Source organism: Panthera leo, chromosome B4, assembly GCF_018350215.1.
Source record: "Panthera leo isolate Ple1 chromosome B4, P.leo_Ple1_pat1.1, whole genome shotgun sequence".
NCBI lineage: Eukaryota > Metazoa > Chordata > Mammalia > Carnivora > Felidae > Panthera > Panthera leo.
The window spans coordinates 59,626,345-59,650,487 of record NC_056685.1 but is presented as its reverse complement, the minus strand read 5'-3'; the positions used below and the strand labels follow the sequence as shown (position 1 = coordinate 59,650,487).

At 37.8% G+C, this 24,143-nt stretch overlaps 1 protein-coding gene across 2 annotated transcripts in view; it reads left to right on the top strand.

Annotated features, from left to right (window-relative positions):
* Positions 1-24,143, top strand: part of ITPR2 (inositol 1,4,5-trisphosphate receptor type 2) — a 485,618-nt gene that overhangs the window by 145,113 nt on the left and 316,362 nt on the right. For both annotated transcript variants that reach the window (XM_042946117.1, XM_042946116.1), the window contains exons 14-21: positions 3,006-3,147; positions 5,418-5,579; positions 10,227-10,399; positions 11,438-11,557; positions 11,936-12,121; positions 13,243-13,494; positions 14,719-14,863; positions 16,322-16,472. In XM_042946117.1, the coding sequence (XP_042802051.1) occupies positions 3,006-3,147; positions 5,418-5,579; positions 10,227-10,399; positions 11,438-11,557; positions 11,936-12,121; positions 13,243-13,494; positions 14,719-14,863; positions 16,322-16,472 (1,331 nt within the window). The remainder of the gene's footprint in view (positions 1-3,005; positions 3,148-5,417; positions 5,580-10,226; positions 10,400-11,437; positions 11,558-11,935; positions 12,122-13,242; positions 13,495-14,718; positions 14,864-16,321; positions 16,473-24,143) is intronic.

Here is a 24,143-nt window from a genome sequence, read left to right as displayed (position 1 = left end):
GTATACTTAGATCTTTCTTTAATTCTGAAAAGTTTTCTGGTATTTTCTTTCAGATGTTACTTCTTTACCTTTTCCCTCTCTTGTCTCTTTTGGAACTCCTATTAAATGCATGTTGGATCCTCTTAATTCATCCTCTTTATCTTTTCACTTTCCTTTTATCATTTGCCTTTTTATATCTCTCTGTGCTGCTTTCTGCATTGATTTTTTATATTGTCTTATAAATCAATAATTTTTCTTTGTGTATAGAATAGTTTACCTTTGTGAATTAGATTTTTGTTGAAATGATTATAATTTTTTTCTTGAGAGACAGAGAGAGACAGAGCACATGGGGGGAAGGGCAGAGAGAGAGGGAGACACAGAATCTGAAGCAGGCTCCAGGCTCCCAGCTATCAGCATAGAGCCTGACGTGGGGCTCAAACTCACAGACCGCGAGATGATGACCTGAGCCGAAGTCAGATGCACAACCGACTGAGCCACCCAGGCGCCCCATCTTTCTTTATCTCTTTGGTGATTGAAAAGACTTATTTAAAAGTTATTTTGAAATTGTTCTGTTACCTGCATTTTGTTGGTAATGAATCGACCTCTTGATTTTTTACATGTGATGGGACTGGCCTTCTTTATGTCCATTTTCCTCACGTGCTTTGGAATTTGAATATGCAGGCTCTTCTTAAATGGCTGTTTTTTGCTTTTCCTTTCTCTACTTTTGCTGATCTCCTCTGTCAGTCTTATGGTTGAGAACAGAGTTCCCCGTCCTATGGTAATTTGAGGCTTCAGCTGTTGACCTCACAGGTGGCTAGGTCCAGTCTTTCTGTGAGTTTCCTACCGCACAGCCAGAGCTGAAAAGGGGCCACCCAAGTTTTAAGGTTCTCTTCAGAGGTGGAAAATTCCTACTTTAATACCTGCTTTCAGATCTTGAACTTAGTTTCCTGCTCTGTGCTTCCAGTCCCAGTTATCTTGCGGGGATTGAGCATTATCCTTGCTTATCGCTGTGTCTCTCTTAGTTTGTTCCTAATCCACAAAATGTTTTGTTTTTTTAGGTATGTCTTTTAAAAACTATATCTTATTTATCGTTGCTGCATATGACAAAGCCACACAGAAAGTTTTTAGTATAAGCAAATTAATAAAATGGGGTGAATTAGTAGGACCAAACCACTTCTCAGTAAAGAATTGGAGTTTGATGGGGCGCCTGGGTGGCTTAGTCGGTTGAGCATCCGACTTTGGCTCAGGTCATTATCTCACGGCTCGTGAGGTCGAGCCCCGTGTTGGGCTCTGTGCTGACAGCTCAGAGTCTGGAGCCTGCTTTGGATTCTGTGTCTCCATCTCTCTTGGCCCCTCCCCCACTCATGCTCTATCTCTGTCTCTCTCTCTCAAAAATAAGTAGACATTCAAAAAAATTAAAAAAACAAAAGAATTGGAGTTTGATCTAACCTGAGAAAACCCAATTGCTTACCACAGATGGGGTGCTGGAGGTGAAAAGGGAGAAAAAGAGTTTCAACAGTTTTGAGGTCAGAAGAGAAGACTAGTTTTCTTGCCTTCCATTGCCCCATCATCAGAGGAGTCACGCTGTGCAAGCAGGGTTAATGTATAATGATTTTCAATTAAGACTTAATTGTCTACATCATCATTCCATTAATTGTCACCAATTCAGGCCACCTGGAAGACTTTAAAACAGAATGATTTGTAGTTGTCCCAAACTTGTGCTTTCTTAGATATCTAAACATCTGAATACACTTAATCTGAAACAGAGGAGGAAAAGAATATTAATAATTTTAAAAAGAAAATACATATATTTATGCTTTTCAAAAGAAATTAACACCACATTTCAATGCACATGAATCATATTTTACATTTCTCTGATTGTCCTCAGAGCTTATGTGAGTGAATCTTATCAGGCACATTTTCGAAAAGAAACAGTTTGGGTTCAAATTTAACATAGGTACACCAAGAAAGCATAGAATCCCTGAAATTTTGGAGTGGAATTTATGATTTAGGAAGTATGCTGAAATTTGCCTGTAGGTGGCTAAATTCTGGATTCTGGGTATGTTCATTTGACTCTATGAAAGTACGTTCTCTTTCAGGAGGTAAATCTGGAGATAGGATCAAAATGCTTCTTAACTAAATACATTCTATACTTTTTTGGAATTGTTGATCTCTTATACTATAGTTTTATTATTGATGTGATCATGATTGGGCATGCTAATAATAGTGAATGAATATGCTCAGTGTATGGATAATATATATGTATATATATTTGCTGGACAAAATTTTTCAAAAATTGAAACAAATTTAGAAATTCATGTAGAAAATGACGAAGAACAGGCAGAGGAAGGAGGAAGAAGAAAGCTAAGGGAGGAAGGGTTTTTAAGACATACTAGGTTCTGAATGCCACTGAAGTTCAAGTAATAGTTAAAATAATAACCAAAATGTAGAGTTAAAGGTGAACGTTAATATATGATTTTAGAGTGCCATGATTTTTATAGATCAGGTAATAGTTTCAGAACAGTTTAAAACATCTGATTGCTTGCTCTGACTCTGTTCATACATCATTTAAGTGTTTCCTATTCTGTTCATTGGAAATGCAGAAGTATGGTGAAGATTGGAAATGTAGTTTGAGTCAATAGTAGAAAAAGGATTTGAATTTAGAAATTTAGAAATTGAGCCATTCTCCCTTAAGCAGAAATGCTCTTCTTTGCTAGTCAGTTCTAGAAAATGATCTGGTGGTGTTAGCTTATCAACTTATCTTCTGTTTGGGCTCACGTGGCTGTATGTCATAATTGTCTTTGCAAATACTTGATTAGAACTGGAAGCAGGAGTGGGGGCTGGAGGAGCTGGAGAAGGCATGCTCTTCATAAAGATTTAGGTAAATGTTAACTGAATTAGATATATTGTTGATTAAAGAATTTTTATTATAAAATGTTCTCAATGTTCCAGTGTTTCAGTCCTCAGTACTTATTAAAAAATATTTTCCAAAATTTGAGTAAAGTTTCTTTTTCACTTTATGGTAGGTTTGTAACCAAATTATTAGAAGACCTCATCTTCTTTGTGGCTGATGTACTTAATAACGGACAAGAAGTTTTGGATGTTGTTATCATTAAGCCAAACCGAGAACGTCAAAAGTTAATGAGGGAACAAAACATACTGGCACAGGTGAATGTTTTCATGTACTAAATTTGCACATTGAATTGTTTTGAATTATAGCATCAGGAAAGTCCTCGTGTTAGTTATCTATTACTGTGTGACAAATTACCCCAAGACTTTGTGGCTGAAAATAACAGATAGTAGTCTCACAGTTTCTGTGGATTAGGAATCTGGGAGTGGCTTGGGTGGGTGGTTCTTGCTCAGGGTCTTTCACAAGACCACAGTCAAGGTGCTGGCTTGGGCTGCAGTCATCTCAGGCTTGAATGGGACAGGATTTCCCTTCCCAGCTCACTCACACAGGCCTCTCTGTAGACACCGACCTCTCCATAGCATCTTGCTTTCCTTAGAAATGAGGGATCCAAGAGAGAACAAGAGAGCACACCCAGATAGAAGCCACAGCCTTTTTTATAACTGAATCTGATGTGAGTCAGTAAATCCAGCCCATAGTCAAGGAGACAGGATTGCATAAGACTGTGGATTTCAGGAGGCAGGGATCACCATGGCCATCTTAGAGACATCCTTCTGCAGACCTCTCAGAAAACCTACAGTGTCAGACTATCTCCAGAAAATGTGCTGGGGTAATCTTCTAGGTAGAATCTACAGGATAACTTTGGAAATGCTATCTCCATCTACTTTCTGCTTCTGTCCCTCTCTTCCTTAAGAAAGTAGGGAAGTCTACTCATCAGCTCACAAGTGCTCTGTATAATATTCTAGTTTTTTTTTCCCCTGGCAGTCTAGATCTACTCCTATACTGTGTCCTTCTGAAATTGTTTTATAACACACCAGTAAATTAATTCACTTCCTGATAATATGCATATATGGGCATACCTACCTTTATGTGTTTCTTTCAATTCAGTTAATTGCTGTATAAAGTAATGGGCTCCTGCATTAATTGTGAACTCAAGGAAGATATTTAAAAAATTAGAAAACATGTTATTAATATACATGTTCTTGTGGAGTTGGGAAAGGAAAACAGTAGACACATTGCCAATTAATATTCTATAGCTGATTGTCTAAAAATGTAAAATCAACATTTCTCTCAAAGAAAATAAAGGTTGCAAATCTAATGAGACAAAGGCTTTTCTGACATTAGCATTCTTTTGTATAAAACATTTGATTTCAAGGACTTTTAGGACTTTGAATAATTTATTAATATTACGTCAACCAACATGTCTAGTAGTTTATTTCAGTCTTTAAATTTTTTTTAAATGTTTATTTATTTTTGAGAGAGAGAGAGACAGAGCATGAGCAGGGGAGGGACAAAGAGAGAGGGAGACACAGAATTTGAAGAGCCTGTGACGACACAGGCTCTGGGCTCTGAGCTGTCAGCACAGAGCCCAACGTGGGGCTCGAACTCATGAACCATAAGGTCATAACCTGAGCCGAAGTCAGACAAAAACTGACTAAGTCACCCAGGAGCCCTGTTTATTTCAGTATTTTAAATAGAAAATTCAAGGTTTAGTGAATATAAAATTATTGAGGTAACTTTAATTTGTATTATATTTTATGAACTACAAAAGATGATTCCTTTCCATTTTGCTTTCTTGTATTAATGCTCATGCCCTTGTGTAGGTGCTCTTTCATAATTTACTCATACTACCAGCTCATCCCTAGGTGACCTTACCTGCTGTCCTGCTGCCTAAAAGAGTTATATTCCTTAATGTTTATTAAATATTTCCCAGATGCTATCCTTTGTTATAATGCTGGTCACTGGTCATCACCAGTTTCCCATGAAGTGCCTTATTTGTTGGAATACTGATATATCCATGCTTTGGTGACATCTTAATGTACCAGGAACAATAGATAAACTCTTTTGGAAAGAGGTTTAGAAGTAATATTTGGAACTAAAATTCTGATGTCAATTTCAGATGAAAAGTAAATGTTTTCTTTATATTATTTTGATTTTAGAAAGTTATAGAACACAATAGAAGTAATTGTAAAGCCATAGAAATTGAACTATATTTTAGTTTACTTGAATATGTTCGTGTAACTTGGTACATCCCAACATCTTTCTATTTCTTATTTTATAAAATATAATTTCTAAACAGAATTAAGTGTTTTATTTAAATGTTCTTTGTCAATTTAAGGAATCCTTTTCATGGTATTTTTTTTCTTCTCTTAATGTGTTGTTTCTGTATTCTAAGTCTTTTTTTTCCTTTACCTTAATTCTGCTCAAATATTGCAAAAGTGGTTTTGAGTCATTGTGCTTATTTGTAAAACATGAACCTCCATTCATCAGAATAGATGGTTGTTTTTTGTTTTTTTTCTCCCCCTGACAGGTATTTGGGATTCTTAAAGCACCCTTTAAGGAGAAAGCAGGAGAAGGCTCAATGTTGAGACTTGAAGATCTGGGGGACCAAAGATACGCTCCTTATAAGTACATGCTGAGGCTGTGTTACCGCGTGCTCAGACATTCGCAGCAGGACTACAGGAAAAATCAGGTCAGAGGTGGCTTGCGTCTTTGCCTCTATTTAACATTTCAAGTATGGGCAAGGGTCTTTGGTTACTGTTCCAAACTACATAACATAGGAATGGGAATTTCTGCTCTGCAGTGAAATGTTTTATGTTGGCCACACAAAAAAATGACCTGTGAGTATTTTTGTGATGAGACGTATTTATTCTTCCGTGTACAGTTAGAACCTTTGGGGGAAGATACCTGAAGTCTTTGGGCATGACATTAGCTTTTGCTAGGCAGGAGACATGCTGGATGTGTTATGTAAAGAGGTGGGAGACATTTCTTGACATGTGAGGTTCTGGATCATCATGTGTAGGCCAAAGAGTTCTGTGTCTGGTGGTGAAGATATGGTATGTATGTCTGAAACATGAGGGAGAGGCAAAGAGGGGACATGAGAGAGAAAAGATGGCATGGGAATTCAGGAGAGGGGAGCCCAGGAAGCGTGTTTGGAGAAGGAAGCATTTGAGGAGGATGACAATCATTTTCCTAAACTGTATCGGAACAGGCTTTTAGTGAAGAAGAGTCTATGAAGAGAGAATGATGGATGCTAGCAAGGGCACTTTCATCCTAAGATGGTTCTAACTATGGAGAACAGGAAACCTGGACTATTGCCAATGGCAAATTACCAATGGCAAATGAAATTAAAGTGTCATTTTTATCTTTAAAAAAGTGTTTATTATTTTTGAGAGAGAGCGTGTGTGGGGAAGGGACAGAGAAAGAAGAAGAGAGAGCATCCCAGGCTCCGTGCCATCAGCACAGAGCCCTACACGGGGCTCAAACTCATGAACTGTGAGATCATGACCTGAACCGGAATCAAGAATCTGACACTTAACTGAATGAGCCACCCAAGTGCCCCAAGTATCATTTTTATCTTAAAAATACAAAATTTTTTGCAATGTGTTTAATAATATACATTTGTGTAATATAAAATTGTTTAAAATCATTATTTTATAAATTAGCATCCCATGTTTCTCTTAGCCAGTTTGAGAGAAAACTGATTAGTTTAGTTTGTGAGAGGGCTGGTAAGGCAGGTCAGACTGAGCCACGTAGGCCCAGGATGTCAGGCCTAGAAGGTAGCGGTTACTTGGGAATAGTCAGTGGTATTTATTGAGTGTTTACTTACCAGGCTCAGTTCTAAGCACTTTTCACAACTTAACTCAGGTGATACTGAGTTAAGATGAGGAACTGAGGCTACATGGAGGTTAAATAAGTTACCAAAGATTATATAGTGTTATCACTGGAGCTAGTATTCAAACCTAGGCTCTTAGTCATCACACTATGGCCTCTTAGTAGTTTGAAACTTTCTTGGTGAGAACAAAGAATTTGCTTTATAAAAAATGTTAAAATACATTGGGTTTGAAATTCTATTTCAAGTTTGAGAAGTCTAAAAAGAATATGTAAAACAAACTAGTTAGAAGATAAGTAATATGGCAAAGAGCAAAAGAGTGAGGGAGGGGATAATATAAACAAATCCTTAAATACTTTTGAATATAATCCCAGTTATAAACAGCCTTCTTTCCAATTGGAAATACTGCCATCAGATTTATTTTCCCCAGTGCCACTGCATTCCTTTAAGATGGCAAGATAAAGTAGGTAGAGTCCTTCCTATTTTGGTGGAAAAAAAAATTAAGTTCCAGAACATTAAATGATGGATCTTCAGCACTCAGAGAGTCTATGTCCCAGAAGCTACTCAATATTAGGGATCATGTTATTCTGTGAAGATCTGGGGTGGAGATGGGGGCTTAGAGGTTGCTCAGTGTATTCTACCTGGCCTCCTTTCTCTTCTTGCATCTGGAAATATCTACTTTGCTAGGTAGGCTGCCACTCCACATGCAGGTGCTGTGTTGTGTTAGAGAGACGGCATTTACTGAAAAATCACCAGGTTTACAGAGTTTATCTGATGCTCTTAGTCCCATAGGTCCACAATATACACCAATCTTGACTGTGCTTAGCCTTTGGAAAGGTCTCAGGGACCTTCTTTCTATAGTACTGCTCTATGCTTCATTGTCAGATCTCCTTGGCTTTGGTTGTTCAGATAGTCCCCAGTAGATTCCCTGGGTGGCATATCTTTTTTTTTTTTTTTTTTTTTTTAATTCTTTAACATTTATTTTTGAGACAGAGAGAGACAGAGCATGAATGGGGGGAGGGTCAGAGAGAGAGGGAGACACAGAATCGGAAGCAGGCTCCAGGCTCCAAGCCATCAGCACAGAGCCCGATGCGGGGCTCGAACCCGTGAACCACAAGATCATGACCTGAGCCGAAGTCGGACACTTAACCGACTGAGCCACCCAGGCGCCCCCCTGGGTGGCATATCTTAACTGATGTCCTTTCTTCGTCTGGCACACAAATTTTATCTCACTCCTGTTAGTCTTAGCTGAAGACTCGTGCCTAGTGTGCTGAGGTATGTGCAATTTCTCCTCTGAAAACACTCATCCGCCTGATAAGTGGAAACCACACACACACACACACACACACACACACACACACACATTCTATGCCTATAATTATTCCTCTTCTTTGTTCTTAGTTCACCCTACCCAGGTGTATCACTTCTCCAGGTAAATGTTTATTCACTTTTGGTGACCTACTTTCTGGGTTTCTTTAGAGCATATGACTGTGGGGGGACACTCTTTTTCTCTTTTGGGATGTCTCCCCAAGATGTAGTTCATTGAGGTGACAAAAGAATAAATGTCCAGCATTTACTGAGGGTTAGATTTTATTTTCCCTCATGTTCTCATGCATGCTCCAATTCAGTCTCAGTGATAGATGCATAAGATTTTTTCTCATTTCTTTTGAATTAAAAATGCTTTTATTAAGCATAGAGCAGCTTTCTGATGTTTTTAGAACATATTTTTAAAATACAGGTAGAAATACTTTCTAATTTTTGCATAATTATCTTATTTTCCTTTATCCTACTCTATATTGTATAGAGTCCTAATAGGGAGCTCTTTTGTGACTTAGTGTTAACCCAAGTCTTTAATGTTGAGTGTCTGTTTATTATTTATAGAATATGGTGACAACCTCTAAATTGATCTGATTTATCAACATCTTGATCTATTTATCAAACATCTTGGAGGTTTGCCTTATACTAGAGCATGATTACAGCAGTCATAGAAGTGTATAAATCAATACATGTCTTTAAAATGATATACCAACAGAACATTTACTTTACTTAACTGGCTACCCAATATGAAGCTATCATTTTGAAAGGCCACAAAATTGCTGCCTAGAATATAATTAGATTTGTCCAACATGTATCATTTTCAAGGAATAGATAGGTTCCTGTAAATTTTACCTAAGGCAAAAAAAACCACACCCCACTTTCTAATCAATAAATTTTCCCATCATAGAACCAGAGGTACATCCCCAAGGAGAATCCCCAAGAAATTGGAAGTGAGAACTTTGGATTGTGGAAGGAGTTAGTTAAACTTACTGGGTCTATCTATGGTTGTGTGGGATTCTTACTTGTACCCAGAATGTGGGACATGAGCAATGGCGGCTTGGAATATAGGAGAGTCAGTGTGAAGAATGAGAAGCAGATTAAATAATGCATGATTGAAACTCCCAATGGCCTTTTCCTGCTCTTAGAGTAACATTTTTGTCCTTTACCAGGGATCTCAAGGACCAACCTCTCCAACTTCAGCTCTAGCTTTCTCCATAGTTACTAGTCTGTAGCTACCATGGCCACCTTTGTTTATAGAACATAAAGAGTATGGTTCTACTGCCTAGATGGCTTCTCTCCCCATGATTGTCTCCTTTTTATCACTCCCATCTTTTCCATCCCAGCTCAAATATCATTTCTTCAGCGTCTACCCCATCTGAGGTTGTCACCTTTCCCCATGCCTCTATTTTCTTTCAATTATTAACATTTAAAAGGATCATATTTATTGGCTCATTTACTGCCTTTTTGCACACTGGGATATAAGCTCCATGAGAACTCATCTATCTTGTTTACCACCATATGCCTAATCTCTCAAATAGCCTAGAATATAGTAGGCTTCCAAGAAATATTTATTGGATGAATGATCTGGTCAATAAAGTGACTGATTAATCATATTATCTTGCTTGGTAGCTTTTTAAGATAAAAAATGGTATAGAATTTCATCACTGTTTTAAAGAGAAGATTTAACAAATTGGCATGTGTGCAAAAAAAGAAATCACTGCAAGTCTGCCTGGCATCTTCATGTAACAGTATAGATCTCATGCCTCATAAACAAAGTATCAGAGAGTCATTTTCTTTCTATTATTTGATACAGTCAGTTATGACTTTTTGTGAGGTAGAAGAAAGGCCTCTGTTAGGCTGGTAAAACCTTTAGTTACCGCGTCATAAGAAATTGTTATTTTAACTAGGCTTATGTTTATTTTTCCCACTTCTACTTTCAGAACGTAAGCACCCGTGTTAAACATTTTTGGTATATAATTTTCTGTTACAATTTAAGTCAGGCATATGTTCATATGTTTTTATTTCCTTTCTCAAAAAGCCATATTTACTGAGGGATTATTGTTTCTCTTTTGACAATACATTTGAGTGAGTTTTCTGTTATGAATACATTAATCCATGTTGCTGACTCTAATAGAACCTGTTATTTCTAAGCTGGCTGCAGTACATTCTGACAGTCTTTCTTCTTTGCAGGAATATATTGCTAAGAATTTCTGTGTCATGCAGTCCCAGATTGGCTATGATATTTTGGCAGAAGATACCATCACAGCTTTGTTGCACAACAACAGAAAACTACTAGAGAAACATATCACAGCAAAAGAAATAGAAACATTTGTCAGTTTACTCAGGAGAAATCGTGAGCCAAGGTTTGAAGTGGTTCATGCAGTGTTCTTTACTAGTGGGGACAGTGCTTTATTTTTGCTTTTTGGAAAAGAGTTTTTGCTTTATTTTTAGAATGTGGTAAAAGTTGGAGTTGTTTCACACCATTAGCTTTCATGGACAAAATTATGTTGAGCTTGCTGTTATAATAATCATGTATCACAGACTTATTACCTCGTAGGAGATGGAAACCTTTTATAGACACAGTTAAATATAAATGACTTTCATTCTCATCACTTATGTTTGTATAGTACTTATAGTTTTTCAAAATGTATTCGTGTACATTGTCTTATGTAAGTCCTCACACAATCCCGTGAGGTTTGCTGTTTATCTATGGTCAGCCACATTTGAGAGATGAGAAAATAGAAGCCTACATCGTAACTTGCCCAAGAATACCCCAATAGTGAGAAATATTATATTACTATTACATATTTAAAATATAGTAATATTTGTCACTATTGGGGTATTACATCCAATTCAGTTTCTATTGATCCATGCTGCTTTATGTGGGAGAAGTGAATGCAGAAACATCAAGCACATTGACAGCTTTCTTTACTAAGTAGTGCAGCAAATAAATGTTAAAAGGTAGAAATGGGGCTTTGACTCAACTAGGCCATTCTCACTTTCATTAACTGTATGCTGTATTCCTATTTTACTCATTACAGAATTAGCTTTCATCTGCTTTTGTTTTGTTATCCAATTCTTGGATAGTCCATTTTAGGGCAGATAAATGATTTTCTAAATGTAATAAGTCACAGTGCTCTGGAATGAATATCACCAAATAAATAGAAGCAAACTTATATCCTTTTTTGAAACAAGCTTTGTATTAAACACAAATAATTGGATGTTTAGTTTGTTTCTAATGATGCAATAGATAAGCAACACATTAAAAAATGTGGCATGGAGGTAATATTAAAAATAGATAGAAAAAGTTATTTTCATTATATCCCCAAGCATATTTTTATTGTGATATTTTATGAAATGTGTTTTCTTACTGTTCAACTTATTTTTTTTTCTTTTGCCAGATTTTTGGATTATTTATCAGATCTGTGTGTGTCTAATACTACTGCTATACCTGTAACTCAAGAACTCATCTGTAAATTTATGTTGAGCCCAGGCAATGCAGACATTCTCATTCAAACTAAGTAAGCAGGGGAGGAATCTTTTTCTGTTCATTTGTAAGCATTATAGCTCCTTGTCATATTTGTGAGTGAAATACTGTGAAATATTTGTCATATTTCTTTTTTTATGTTTATTTAGTTTTGAGAGAGAGAGAGAGAGAGAGAGAGAGAGACAGAGAGAGAATGAATGAGTGGGGAAGGGGCAGAGAGAGAGGGAGACACAGAATCCGAAGCAGGCTCCAGGCTCTGAGCTGTCAGCACAGAGCCTGACGCAGGGCTTGAACTCATGAACCGTGAGATCATGATCTGAGCCGAAGTCAGATGCTTAACCAACTGAGCCACCCAGGCGCGCCCCTGTCAGTGAGCTTCTTAATAGATTTTGTATGTATAATTTATTTCAAGGCTGGTCTCAATGCAAGTAGACAACCCCCTGGAGAGCGCCATCCTTTCAGATGACATTGATGATGAAGAAGTTTGGCTCTACTGGATTGACAGCAACAAGGAACCTCACGGCAAAGCTATCAGACACCTTGCACAAGAAGCGAAAGAGGGCACCAAGGCTGATTTGGAAGTTCTTACCTATTACAGGTAAAGAATCATCATAAATGTCAATCTTACATATTCCTTGAGAGAAGATTCTCTGAAACCTCCAGAAGTCATATATCTAGGAAGAGGAAATTTAAAAAATCCTGTCAAAACTAAGGTAGTGAAAATATGTAATATTACTTAAAATATTCAAAATAAAAGCCAATATCTGTGTTTTCCACCTACACCACTTGCAGTTTTCTGATTTTTCACTAATTTCGAATTGGTGTAATTTCCCCCATTACTGATTGGAGTGGGTGCAGATGTGAGACATGTTGGGACCCCAGTGTTGGACTTGAGAGATGGTACTTAGCTGGGTGTGCTTATCCAGCCGCAGAGGTGGCCTCGGAGAAAGTTAGCCAGTGGGAGTGTGATTGTGTTTATGAATACGTGGAGACCTAGGGCTGGAGAGAAACTGGTATCTTTGGTTATGAAAGTTCACTGGAAACAGGTAGCAGCAGAAGTTGCGATGGTAGTTCCCGGTGGTCAGTATCTTGGGAGCAAGAACTTAGCTGGTATCTTTGAGTGGAAGGTATAGAAACCCCGGCAGATGCCCTGGGGACAAGTTAGGCCCAAATGGCAGGAATCTGAGAAAGGCAGAGCATGCTTCGTGTTCCCTGGTTTCTACAGGTATCGATCGCAACAAAGCCAAGGCTAATTCTTGATCTCGGAGGCTGACGAACTGGCCTAACTGATGCCATCTGGTTTGGTCACATTTGGTTTGGGAAGTGAGTGGATCTAAGGTTAGAATGTAGATAATAGAGCCAGAGCCGAGTGGGACTGGGAAGGCGAGAGGTGGTTTCACGTGAGCCGTTATCCATAGCCTTCAAGCTTAGTGTATGTGTAATCCTAGGAAACCAAAAATGGAGAGCCTAATGATACTTTCCATCAGACACATGTTGCTGGAACAAGTAACAGAAATTGTAACTTGAACAGGCATAGAGACAATTTCTTGTATTTGTTGTCATTTGATCACTTACCACCAAAAAAATTTGACTCCAGTGTGACAGACCCTTGGAAGTTTCGGTGTCATAAAAGTAGATAGTAGACACTGACTGATACTATGCTGTTTAAGAACTTTTTCAAGATAAGACAAATAATGTAATATGCTTAATATTTTTAAGGTACCAGCTAAACCTCTTTGCAAGGATGTGCTTAGATCGCCAGTATCTGGCCATAAACCAGATTTCTACGCAGCTCTCTGTCGATTTGATCCTGCGGTGTGTGTCGGATGAGAGCCTGCCATTTGACCTCCGAGCGTCTTTTTGTCGCCTCATGCTCCACATGCATGTTGACCGGGATCCCCAGGAGTCTGTGGTACCTGTTCGCTATGCCAGGCTCTGGACAGAAATCCCCACAAAGATCACAATTCATGAGTATGTTTGGAAAAATTTCTTGAGGACTTTAAATTTAGTAGATGAACTTGAAATCAAATGTCTTCAATTTTGAAATGAAGTATATGGAAGGGCATTTCTGTGCTCAAACTCAGGTTTTGGTCTTTTTTGTTTTTACTGTTTTATTATTTATTTATTTATTTATTTGAGAGAGAGAGAGAGAGAGAGAGAGAGAGAGAGAGTGTGAGGGGGGAGAGGGGTAGAGGGAGAGAGAGAGAATCTTAAGCATGGGCTCCATGCTCAGTGTGGGGCCCATGCCCTGAGCTGAAGTCAAGAGTTGGAGCTCAATTGGCTGGGCCACCCAGGCACTCCTATTATTTTACTGTTTTTTAAAATTTTATTTTAATTCCAGTTAGTTACCATACAATGTAATATTAATTTCAGGAGTATAATATGGTGATTCAACACTTCCATACAATACCCAGTGCTCCTTAATCCCCATCACCTATTTAGCTCATTCCCAGGTTGTTAGTCTTTCAAATGCAAATAAGATACTCTTTTGGAGAGTGGCTGGGTGGCTCAGAAAACCACCAGACTCTTGATTTTGGCTCAGGTCATGATATCTTGGTCTGTGAGTTTGAACCCTACATCAGGCTTTGTGCTGAAGGTGCTGAGCCTGCTTGGGTTTCTCTATCTCTCTCCCTGTCTCTCTCTGTTCCTCCCTAAATTGCACGTGCAAGCACATGTGGGTGCTCTCTCTCTCTCTCTCTCAAAAACAAATAAATAAATTTTTAAAAATAAAATAAAAAATTCTCTTTTTGGAGAGGAAAATGACAGCTCTTTTTTTTAAATTTATTGATTTATTTTTGGAGAGAGAGAGGGAGCAGGGGAGGGGCAGAGAGAGAGAGAGAGAGAGAGACCCAAGCAGGCTGTGCACTGTTAGCTCAGAGTCCCATGTGGGGCTTGAACTCACGAACTGTGAGATCATGACCTGAGATGAAGTCGAGAGTCAGATGCTTAACCCACTGAGCCACCCAGATGCCCCCAACTCTTGATAATAGAAACATTATTTTAGAAACCAATAAACAAATCATATTTATGATAGGAGTAACAATGTTTTAAGTGTTTAGTATTATGGTAGAAACATCTAGAAAGGTAACTAAGTTACCTAAACTTCAGAAGCCAGGAGGTTAAAGTATATATATTTTCCTGTTTTAAATGATTTCAGTCAATTTAACTTGCTTCATATTCATCCTGTCTTCCCAGATATGATTCTATAACAGACTCTTCCAGAAATGATATGAAGAGGAAATTTGCACTGACAATGGAATTTGTTGAAGAATACTTGAAAGAAGTTGTAAATCAGCCCTTTCCTTTTGGGGATAAAGAAAAAAACAAACTGACATTTGAGGTATTTTATAAAAACAATTCATTTGTGAGGTTATTCAGTTTTTTCTGTGAAAAGGTAGATACATTGAGCATCAAAGATTTTTTTTCCTCTAATATTTAGGATGTCTTGGTAATTGGGTATTTTGGTTGATGAAGGTATGATCCCTCTGCCATGGATTAAAAGATAGATTTGATGCTTTAATTATACCTGAAGTGCAATACAAAATATTTTAGTTACAATTATCTGTTATATACTATTTTCCTGGATTTTTGGGGGGGGGGTTCATTTATGTAAACTTTGTTGCATTTAATGAACAAAGACAGTTTGCATACATTGTCATTTGTTTGGATACATCCCCCCCGCCCCCGACTCGTGGAAATGAAATTTTTAGCCTCATTAAACTGAATTGAAATACCTTTGGTTTTAATATCATTTGGGGAATATAGTGACAAAACGAGAGAATAGATGCCATTACTTGATAACCTGGTGTGTTAGGCATCTACTGGTGTGTAACAGATTACCCCCAAACTTAGCCCAAAGGAACAAGCATTTATTATCTCACAGTTTCTATGGGTCAGGAATCTGGAAATGCATGATTGGGTAGTTCTGGCTCAGGGACTCTTAGGAAGTGTAATCAAGCTGTTGACGGGGGTTGCAGTTATCTGGGGCTGGGTGATCTGCTGCTAAGCTTGCTTATGTGTTTCTTGGTGGCCCTACCTCCTTGCTGGCTATTTACCAGACACTTCATCTTCTTGCCATGTGGGCCTTTCCATAGGCTGCCTGTGTCCTTATGGCATGGCACTCAGAGCAAGCCATTAGAGAGAGAGAGAGAGAGAGAGAGAGCCCAAGATGGAAGTTGCAATCTTCTATAACCTAATCTTGGAAGTAGTGTGCTATCACTTCTGCCATATTCTGTTGGTCACACAGACCATCCTTGGTGCAATGTGAAAGGAGACCATAGCTTGGGGACCCTCTGGAAACTGTCATACCTAGATTGCCTTATAGTATCCAGAAAGCCACAAAGCAGCATAGGGACATATATTTCTGGACAAATTCATGGATAATATCCATTTATTAAAGTAACTCATTAATGTAACCATTTATTAAGTGATATCCTACTGACTTAAATAAGTTAATATTTAGTTAAGTAAACCATTCCAGTGTAAGTTTCTTTAAACACCTTGATACACCTAAAGTCTTCTCTTTTTGGCTTCCTTATTGGCTGTTGACCACGTGCCTCATCTTGTCATGTTGGGTTTTGATAGAGGTGACAAACTGGCCCTATTTAGATTTAATCATAAGCTCGAATAAATCAGAGTTCAGTGTTTGCTTTTGTAGGCATTTCAATTCATAGGTGTTAAAGAATTAGAAAGTTTAGAAACACCTGCGCTAATTGAGATGCTATAAAAAAAACCAATGTTAATTTCAGTTTCTAATGTTTTTTGTTTCTTTTCCACCCCCCTCCCTTTCTTTATTAAGGTGGTCCACTTGGCTCGGAATCTTATATACTTTGGATTTTATAGCTTCAGTGAATTGCTAAGGCTAACAAGAACACTTCTGGCTATCCTAGATATTGTACAGGTCCCCATGTCGTCGTATTTTGAAAGATTGAGCAAATTTCAAGATGGAGGTAAGAATTTTTAAGAAAAGTTATAATCTTTTTGGAGGTAAGGTGAAAACATATCTACAGGGAAGTGGTTATTGACATGTACCTGCTAGTGTATGTGTACACATGAAAATTGATCCTAGGATAGCACTGTGTGCTAATAGGCTGGATTTCTAAACATTCTTCTCTGTTTTTAAATTAAAGCTTTGAAAGAAAAATTTATAGATCAATGAGTTCTGTCTTTGGCAACTAATATTATGGCTAATTTACTATTGAAAATATTATGTATTAAAGAATCAAAAACATCTTAATATTTGTGATCAGTTTGGTATGTGTCATATGCTGGCTATGCTTCATAGCAGGGAATAGAAATGTACAAAAAATTGGAACAGTAATGGTTGTGCCAGAGAAGCACTGAATGCAAAACCAGTGTGGGAGGCAGTATAGAGAATGGGTTTTTGAGTTAGAGTGCTGTATTCAAATCCTGCCTTTGCCATTTGTTAACTTAGGCAAGGTACTTCTCTTAAGAGTTTATTTTTTTTCTTGTCTGAGATATGAAGACGATAGCAACAGTATCTTCCTCACAGTTTCCTTGTGAGATTTAGTGAATGTCTACGATATATTCAAGGTACTTCCAACAGTGCCTGTTTCCTAACTCAATTAAAAAATCTTTTGATGGTGATTATCTTAGGTTGGATGCCTTGCAAACACAGAGATAGAGAATTGCTTGCAGGCAGTATATTGAAGGGTGCATACAGGATATACACCTGCAAGGAAGTGAGGAAGGTAGGACTGGGCAGATGGAGGAGCTGATCCACCCTGTAGGTACATCTTGCAAATCAGCTCATCCTATAGGAAGCCCTAGAGCAGGGCTGGCCCTTTGTAGTTGTCACAGATTAAGGCAAAGGTGCTGAGTTTTGTGTTTTTGCATTAGCCAGCCATTGACTGACGGTTTTATCATGAAGTGGGGAGTGTACCCTTGGGTAAGGTAGTTCCCTTCGGCCAGGGGTCACTCTTAGTGAGAGGCATAGTGGGAAGTCAGCACCATGATGTTCAACAACTGGGGGAATAGGTGCCTAAGCTCTGAAGAAGGGACGTGGGTGGAGCATAGTGTGGCCACTATAATGTCCACTACAGGATTAAAAAAGTGAAACCAGAAATGTAATTTCAGACATAAGGAAGAAATATCTGGTTAAGATTTTAAATGAGGAACTTGCAGGTAGCTGAAGTAATTAATTGCTGCTACCTAAATCTCAAGAATCTCTACGTCTTCCAAAAATCTGTAGAGATCAATAAGAAGCAAATTAAACCACATAAATCCCTCACCTTCAGCAGAACAAGAAGAAAGAGGACAATACAAACTTCAGGTGTAAGTAGAAAAGTAGCATCAGTTTTCAGTAGAGCTCTCTCCCAGGTTCTCACTGCAAGCCTTTGTAGACAGTTAGAAGGTTCTGGAAAACCTGGGCTGAAGAGACAAGAAGGGATTGTGTGCAAATCACCCTCAGAAAGAGAAAGTCTATGCTAAGTGTGAAAATACTGACAGAGAATCTAGGTGGATAAGAGCACTGAGTAAAGATGAAGGGACTTAACAGTGCATAGGTAGAAATTGTGGAAATGCAATGCCTCTCAGGAAGAGGAGGGTTAATGTTTATCCCTAGGGATGAAGGAGAGGCACCCTTTGGAATCTTGTTGGTGAAGGGAAAAATAAGCAAGGTGGCAAAATCCTGAGTACCACAAGATAAAAGAAAACCACAAAATTGAAGGAAATGTGCATAATTCCTTTCCATTGCCCCCCCACCAAGAGCCAAACTTTAAAGAAATTGCACTTCACCACTCTGACAGGAGAGGGTGATCTTGAACTAAAGATTACATGAACCAGCTCACATTGTCAACCTTGTCCAAGAAATGCAGATATGAAGTTGGTCCTCCTCTATATGAAACTGTTGTAAGAGCAAAATAGAATAAAAAATCAAAACATATCAGTTGATGGAAATTCTTCTCTGGAAAACAACCATAAAAGATAAAAAAAATTATAACACGAGACTCTAAAGTGAAATAACTATCTTAAAACAGACATTGGGATGTGAAAAATACCTTGAATCATAGATTCAAAAACTAATGTTAGAAATAGACCAAAAAACTAGGAAGAAATGAAATGAAAGTTTATTGGATTTGGGAAAGAAATAGAATAAAATATAGACTTTATTTTTTTTAGAAATACAGACTAAATTATATTATCAAAAGAGTAGATTAGAATGAAAGTGTAATATGAACCATTGAAGAAAGGCAGGAAAACAATGATGAGAATGTCAGTGATATGGAGAAACAAGTAAAAAGAGTCAGAGAGAAAGTGGATGAAATGGAAGAAAGGCAAAGAAGAGCTATCATATGAATAATTGGAGCTCCTTTGAAGAAGAAAAATAAAACCATGGAGCAGAACTTGTATTTAAAATTACAATCCAAGAGAACATTTTGTAAATAAAAGATAACCTAAGTCCTACATGGTGAAATTGTCCAGAATGGTGATTTCTAAGACATAGCATGATAAAATTATGTATAGTGTATATTCAGAGAGAGTCGTGGTGTGTGGGTGGAGGCACTATGAAAACAAACAGAGAAAAAATGAGAATGTGTATAAGTATTCTATTCTGTTCTTGCATCTTTTATATATAATCTTGAAATTTTATAAAAATAAAAGTCTATGGACAATATCTGAATGAAAGCAAAGGAAAAGCCAAGAACAGCAATGGTATATCAAAGAGCAGGGACATGCTGATAGACTATCCTGTTTCTGTTTCCTGAATCTCATCAGTGAGAGGCTTCTCTTAACAGTCCCAGAGGGTACATAGGAGTTGAGATATTGTGTTAAAGATATTTCTTGGTGTGATGCTTTTATAATCTTCAGTTTACTATGAACTAAACTATTCTTAAAATGTTAGAAATTGATCTTGACTGTTGGTCCCAGTGCTCACAGTCTGCTTTCAGAGTATTACCATAAAGAAAAGTAGTTTTTGTCCTCTCAAAATTTGATAATATCTTGTTTGCACTTTTCACTGTCATATCCAGGTCTACCCTGTAAGAGGCATTTTTTAAGTTTATTTATTTATTTTGAGAGAGAGAGAGAGAGAGAGAATCCCAAGCAGGCTCTGCACTGTCAGCACACAGCCCAGTGTGGGACCAGAACCCATGAACTGTGAGATCATGATCTGAGCTGAAATCAAGAGTCAGATGCCTAACTGGCTGAGCCACCCAGACACCACTAAGATGCATTTTTTACTTTTTCAAATTGTTTCTAATTCTCATATTTTCTCATGGACTCCACCCATCTCTGGATATCTTCATCATTCTTTCAGCAATCTGAGAACCATTCGTTAATTTTTTCAACAGGAATTTATTGAGTTACTATTGTATGCCAGACACTGTTCTACACACTGGAAATAAAGAAGATAAAGTCCTTAGCCACAAGGAGGACAATTAATAAATACAGAGGCAGAGTCCCTCCCTCCTCTGTATTGGGGGAAACAGATAATAAACAAATGAATATGTACTGTTACATCAGGTAATGTTGTAAAGAAAAATAAAGTAGGCCAATATGGAGAGGAGTAAGTGGGGAGGATGGCAGAATCGACTGAACAACCTCTGACATTTGAGCAGAGGCCCACGTATGTCATGGAGGTCAGCCCTGAGGCAGAATATGCTTGACATGTGGGAGGAGCAGCAGGAAGGCCATTTTGGCTGAGGTAAAATGAGAAGGAGGAGAATAGTAGGACAGAAAGTTGGAGAAGCCTGGATTGTTGAGCCTTGCAGACCTGTGAATCTGAATTTTGTTGAGTCTGTTGGGCAATTTTTGGAGGGATTTGAGAAGGGACTGATATTATCTGATAATTTTGGCTGCTGAGTAGAGAACAGAGAATACTGATGTGGACATAGTGGTAGGAAGACCATAGTAAGAAGCTGTCGGGGAATTGGGTAATGGTGACGAACTAGGAGAGTAGTGGTAGGCAAGGGGAGAAGTGGATGAATTGGGAATTTTACAGTCTTAACTGATAGGACTTGAATGTGGAAAGAGAAAGACAGTCAGAGATTATTCCTAGGTTTGAATTAATATTTGGGTGAATGTGGTACTGTTATTGAGGTGGGAAAGACTGGTGGATGAGGGGGTTGGAGAGAAAATCAGGATGTCTGTTTGGGCATGTTAGGTTTGAAATGCCTGTGGGGCATCCAAGTAGAGAGGTTGTGTCAACAGCTGGGTATATGAATGAAATTTTAGGGTAATGTCGGGGTAGGAAATATAAATGGGAGAATTAATGCACAGAAATCATTCAAAATATCAGACTGAATAAGATCAGTTACAGAGTGATTATTGATCGGGAGGAAATGAGATCTAAACATTGACTCCTGGGACCCTCCAATACTGAGCTATGAAATAGAGGAAGTGTCAGCAAGAGACTGGGGCAGAGAGACCAGTGAATAAAGAATACCAGGAGAATGTGATATCTTGGAAGCCAAGTAAAAAGTAGCACTAGATAATTTTAATTATTTGTTGGCTCATCTACATATATTTTCTAGGTAACTAATATTCATTGAGTACTCTATATGCTAAGTGGTTTTACATGGATTACCTTCCATGTAGTGATTTCTGCTTAATGACACACATTATTTTACTCCATTATTAAAATATGAAACATGACAATTTTACTCAGTATTAAAATAGATTAACAATAGTTTTTGTGAGCCAATTACAATTCTCTAAGAAAGTTCATTTTGTATTGATGGGAAATATCTCTGTATACATACTGCATCAACCAAGACTCAGAGGTTTCTTCCTTTTGAGACTGGTATGTCAAGTAGAATAATGTCTCTTCATTTGGGGAAATACATTTTCCTAATTTGTGGAAAGGAGTTTGTGGATTTTGGCTAGGTTTTTGAGATCTGAAAGAATGTGCTTATCCCCTTACTAGTAAATACCCAAGAGTTCTGTTATCCTAGTTTTTGGTGTACTGAAATTAATTTGAATTTAAGGACCATAGTTTCAAGATGCCTTCTCTTGATACCCTTCAAATCAGGGTAAATTATTTTTTTATACATTCCTATGATCGGGTACCTAATGTAATCTGCGAGAAAACAGAGTTTGTTGTTAAGCATGATTTGATCACAATTATGATTGAATTATAGATGATACCTCTGAGAGACATTGTCATGCCGTGCTTTCTTTCTTCCACTAACCTCTAGAAGTCCTTCCCGAGGAATCATTTTTGCTTTTACTAATGTTCAATGTTTATTTTATGTTAACTTGCATTATTAGATTTTTAGAAAGTTTTATTTTAAAGTACCAACATAGAAAAGCATATTCAGGGAGATTAATTAACTTGCCCAAGATGTGCTAGTAAGTTAGCAGCATTGCTAAGAGTTAAAGCATAAGAAAGTAGTTTTCCTATTGTTTGTACCACTTGATTATGTATTAGTTCAGAGAGCTAATATTTTAAAACAGTTGTTACTGAGGTTAAATCTTCGGTTCATAAACTTTTTTAAGTAAACGCTTTGTGTGGGATCTTATAAATATGGATATTTTTAAGGTAAGTAAACAAAATATAGAGTTTAAAATGAAAGGAAATTGAGACAAAGCAATGTCATGTGCCTCTAGATATGATGCACTAAGAAGGACGTAGCATCACCTAGTAAGTGTCCCTGACAAAAATTCAGAATCTCCAGCTAATCACGGAGAATTATGAGACAAATACAAATTGTGGGATATTTTATGAAACAATTGGCTTGGACTTTTCAAAATGTCCATGTCATGAAAGATAAAGAAAGGCTAAGAAACTGTTCCAGATTAACAGGTGATTAAAGAGAAATGACAACTAGATACAATATGTGATTCTGGATCAGGGAAACTATCATTTACAGAAGATATTATTGTCACAATTGGTGAAATTGGAATCTGAATTGTACATTAGGTTGTGGCAGTGGATCAGATTTCCTGAATTTTATAATTGTACTGTGGTTATGTAAGAGGATGTACTTGTTTTTACCAAATAAAAGGTCAAGAAATGAGAATAAAAAGGTCATGGTGTGTGGAACTAACTCTTAAAGGGTGTAGGAAAGATATGTAAGATATATGTAAAGAGAGAGAGAGGGTGGGAAAGGATGCAAATATGGCTGAGTTTGTGACTCTCATAAAACTGGTCAGAAGATATTATAGGAGTTCTTTGTATTATTTTTGCAGTTCTTCCCATATTTTGGAAGTGTTTCGAAACAACAAGTTAATGACTGAAATAATTAGCCAAGTAGGAAAATGATTTATTGTATTTAAGATGACACTTCAAACTTAAAGTATTATCTGGCATCTCTACTAGGAAGTGTGTTATTATAGCTGAATTGTATTAGACTATAAATTCCTAACAAAAGTTCTGTTAGACTCTATAAATTCTTAATAAAAAAAGCAAGAGAGAACACATTTCTGGAATCTCCAAATGTGGAGACAGGATTTTCAGGCCTGGGAAAAATTCCTGTGGTATAGGATGAGACAGAGGTTGATGCCAGAGAGGAAATCCCAGACTACAGAAAGTACCTGGGGGAAAAAAAATAACTGTTAGTTTAAAGGACAACTCATGGGAGCCATAGCATTGTGGCCACATTACAATACTCAGTGTATCATCATCTTGGCTTTTATAGTTAAATGATATGGATTATATTTTCCTATTTTAGTGAAACCTTATTCAATTGGAAGTCATTTGCAAAGCAAGATTTTTTAAAAACAGGAAGTAATTTTATAAGCATTGTTGCTAGATGAAGCAGTTCCTTTAAGTATGTGATAATAGTTTTCTTTTCTCATACCATGTCTGGAAAATTTTGTGCAAGAGAACCGGGTCTTTTTTTTTATCCTTCTGATCTACTTACAACTTACTAATTCTGCTCCAGCACAGTTGGGGTTGGACATTCAGGGAAATGTGTTTGGTAGCAGTTTGGCAGGTCAGACCCAGGGGAGCGGAGGAAGAGGTGTGTCCAGAAGGAAAGGGCTTTCAGTTCCTGGAGTTCCATTTCTTGCCGGCCTCAGGGGCACCTGACTTAAGGAGGGTGTGCATGCACAGTGTGCAGTATTCTTTTTTTTTTTTTTTTTAATCCTGTAGGTTTAGATGTCGGTAATTAGTGTTTGAGGTGATGGGGATGGCTGGCTAGACAAGTGGCAATCACAGAAGTTTTCCTCTTTGGGGTCCTGGGTAACAGCCCACCTCTGTGCCCCTGTGAGTTGTCGTCACGCTGGAGTTGGTTGGGGGTCTGAATGTAGCTCCCAGGCCGTGACTGCTCAACAACACAGTGGTTTTCAGTTGGCACGCTCAGCAGAAGTGGCTAGGCTCCGAAGCAACTTTTCATTTGTGTGCCCTAGAGGTGGCCTGCTCAGAAAATTATGCAGGTGTCCCCACATGGAGGCGCTGGGAGCCAGCACTGCCCTGGCCTGTGCTGTCATGAAATAGAAGATCCTAACCTTCAGAGCCATCAATCCAATACTCTTCATTGGCTATGCTCTCACTTAAGAAAACAAATACTGTTTTCAAACAAATGTATTTGCTCCCAGCAGGCTATGTTGTTGAGTCAATTTGCTTTGCCTAATACCTATCATTTGCTCTCAGTGATTTAAAGTGCACAGGCATCATTCAGTGTAATTGATCTTTTGGGTGGAAGGATTATGTCAAG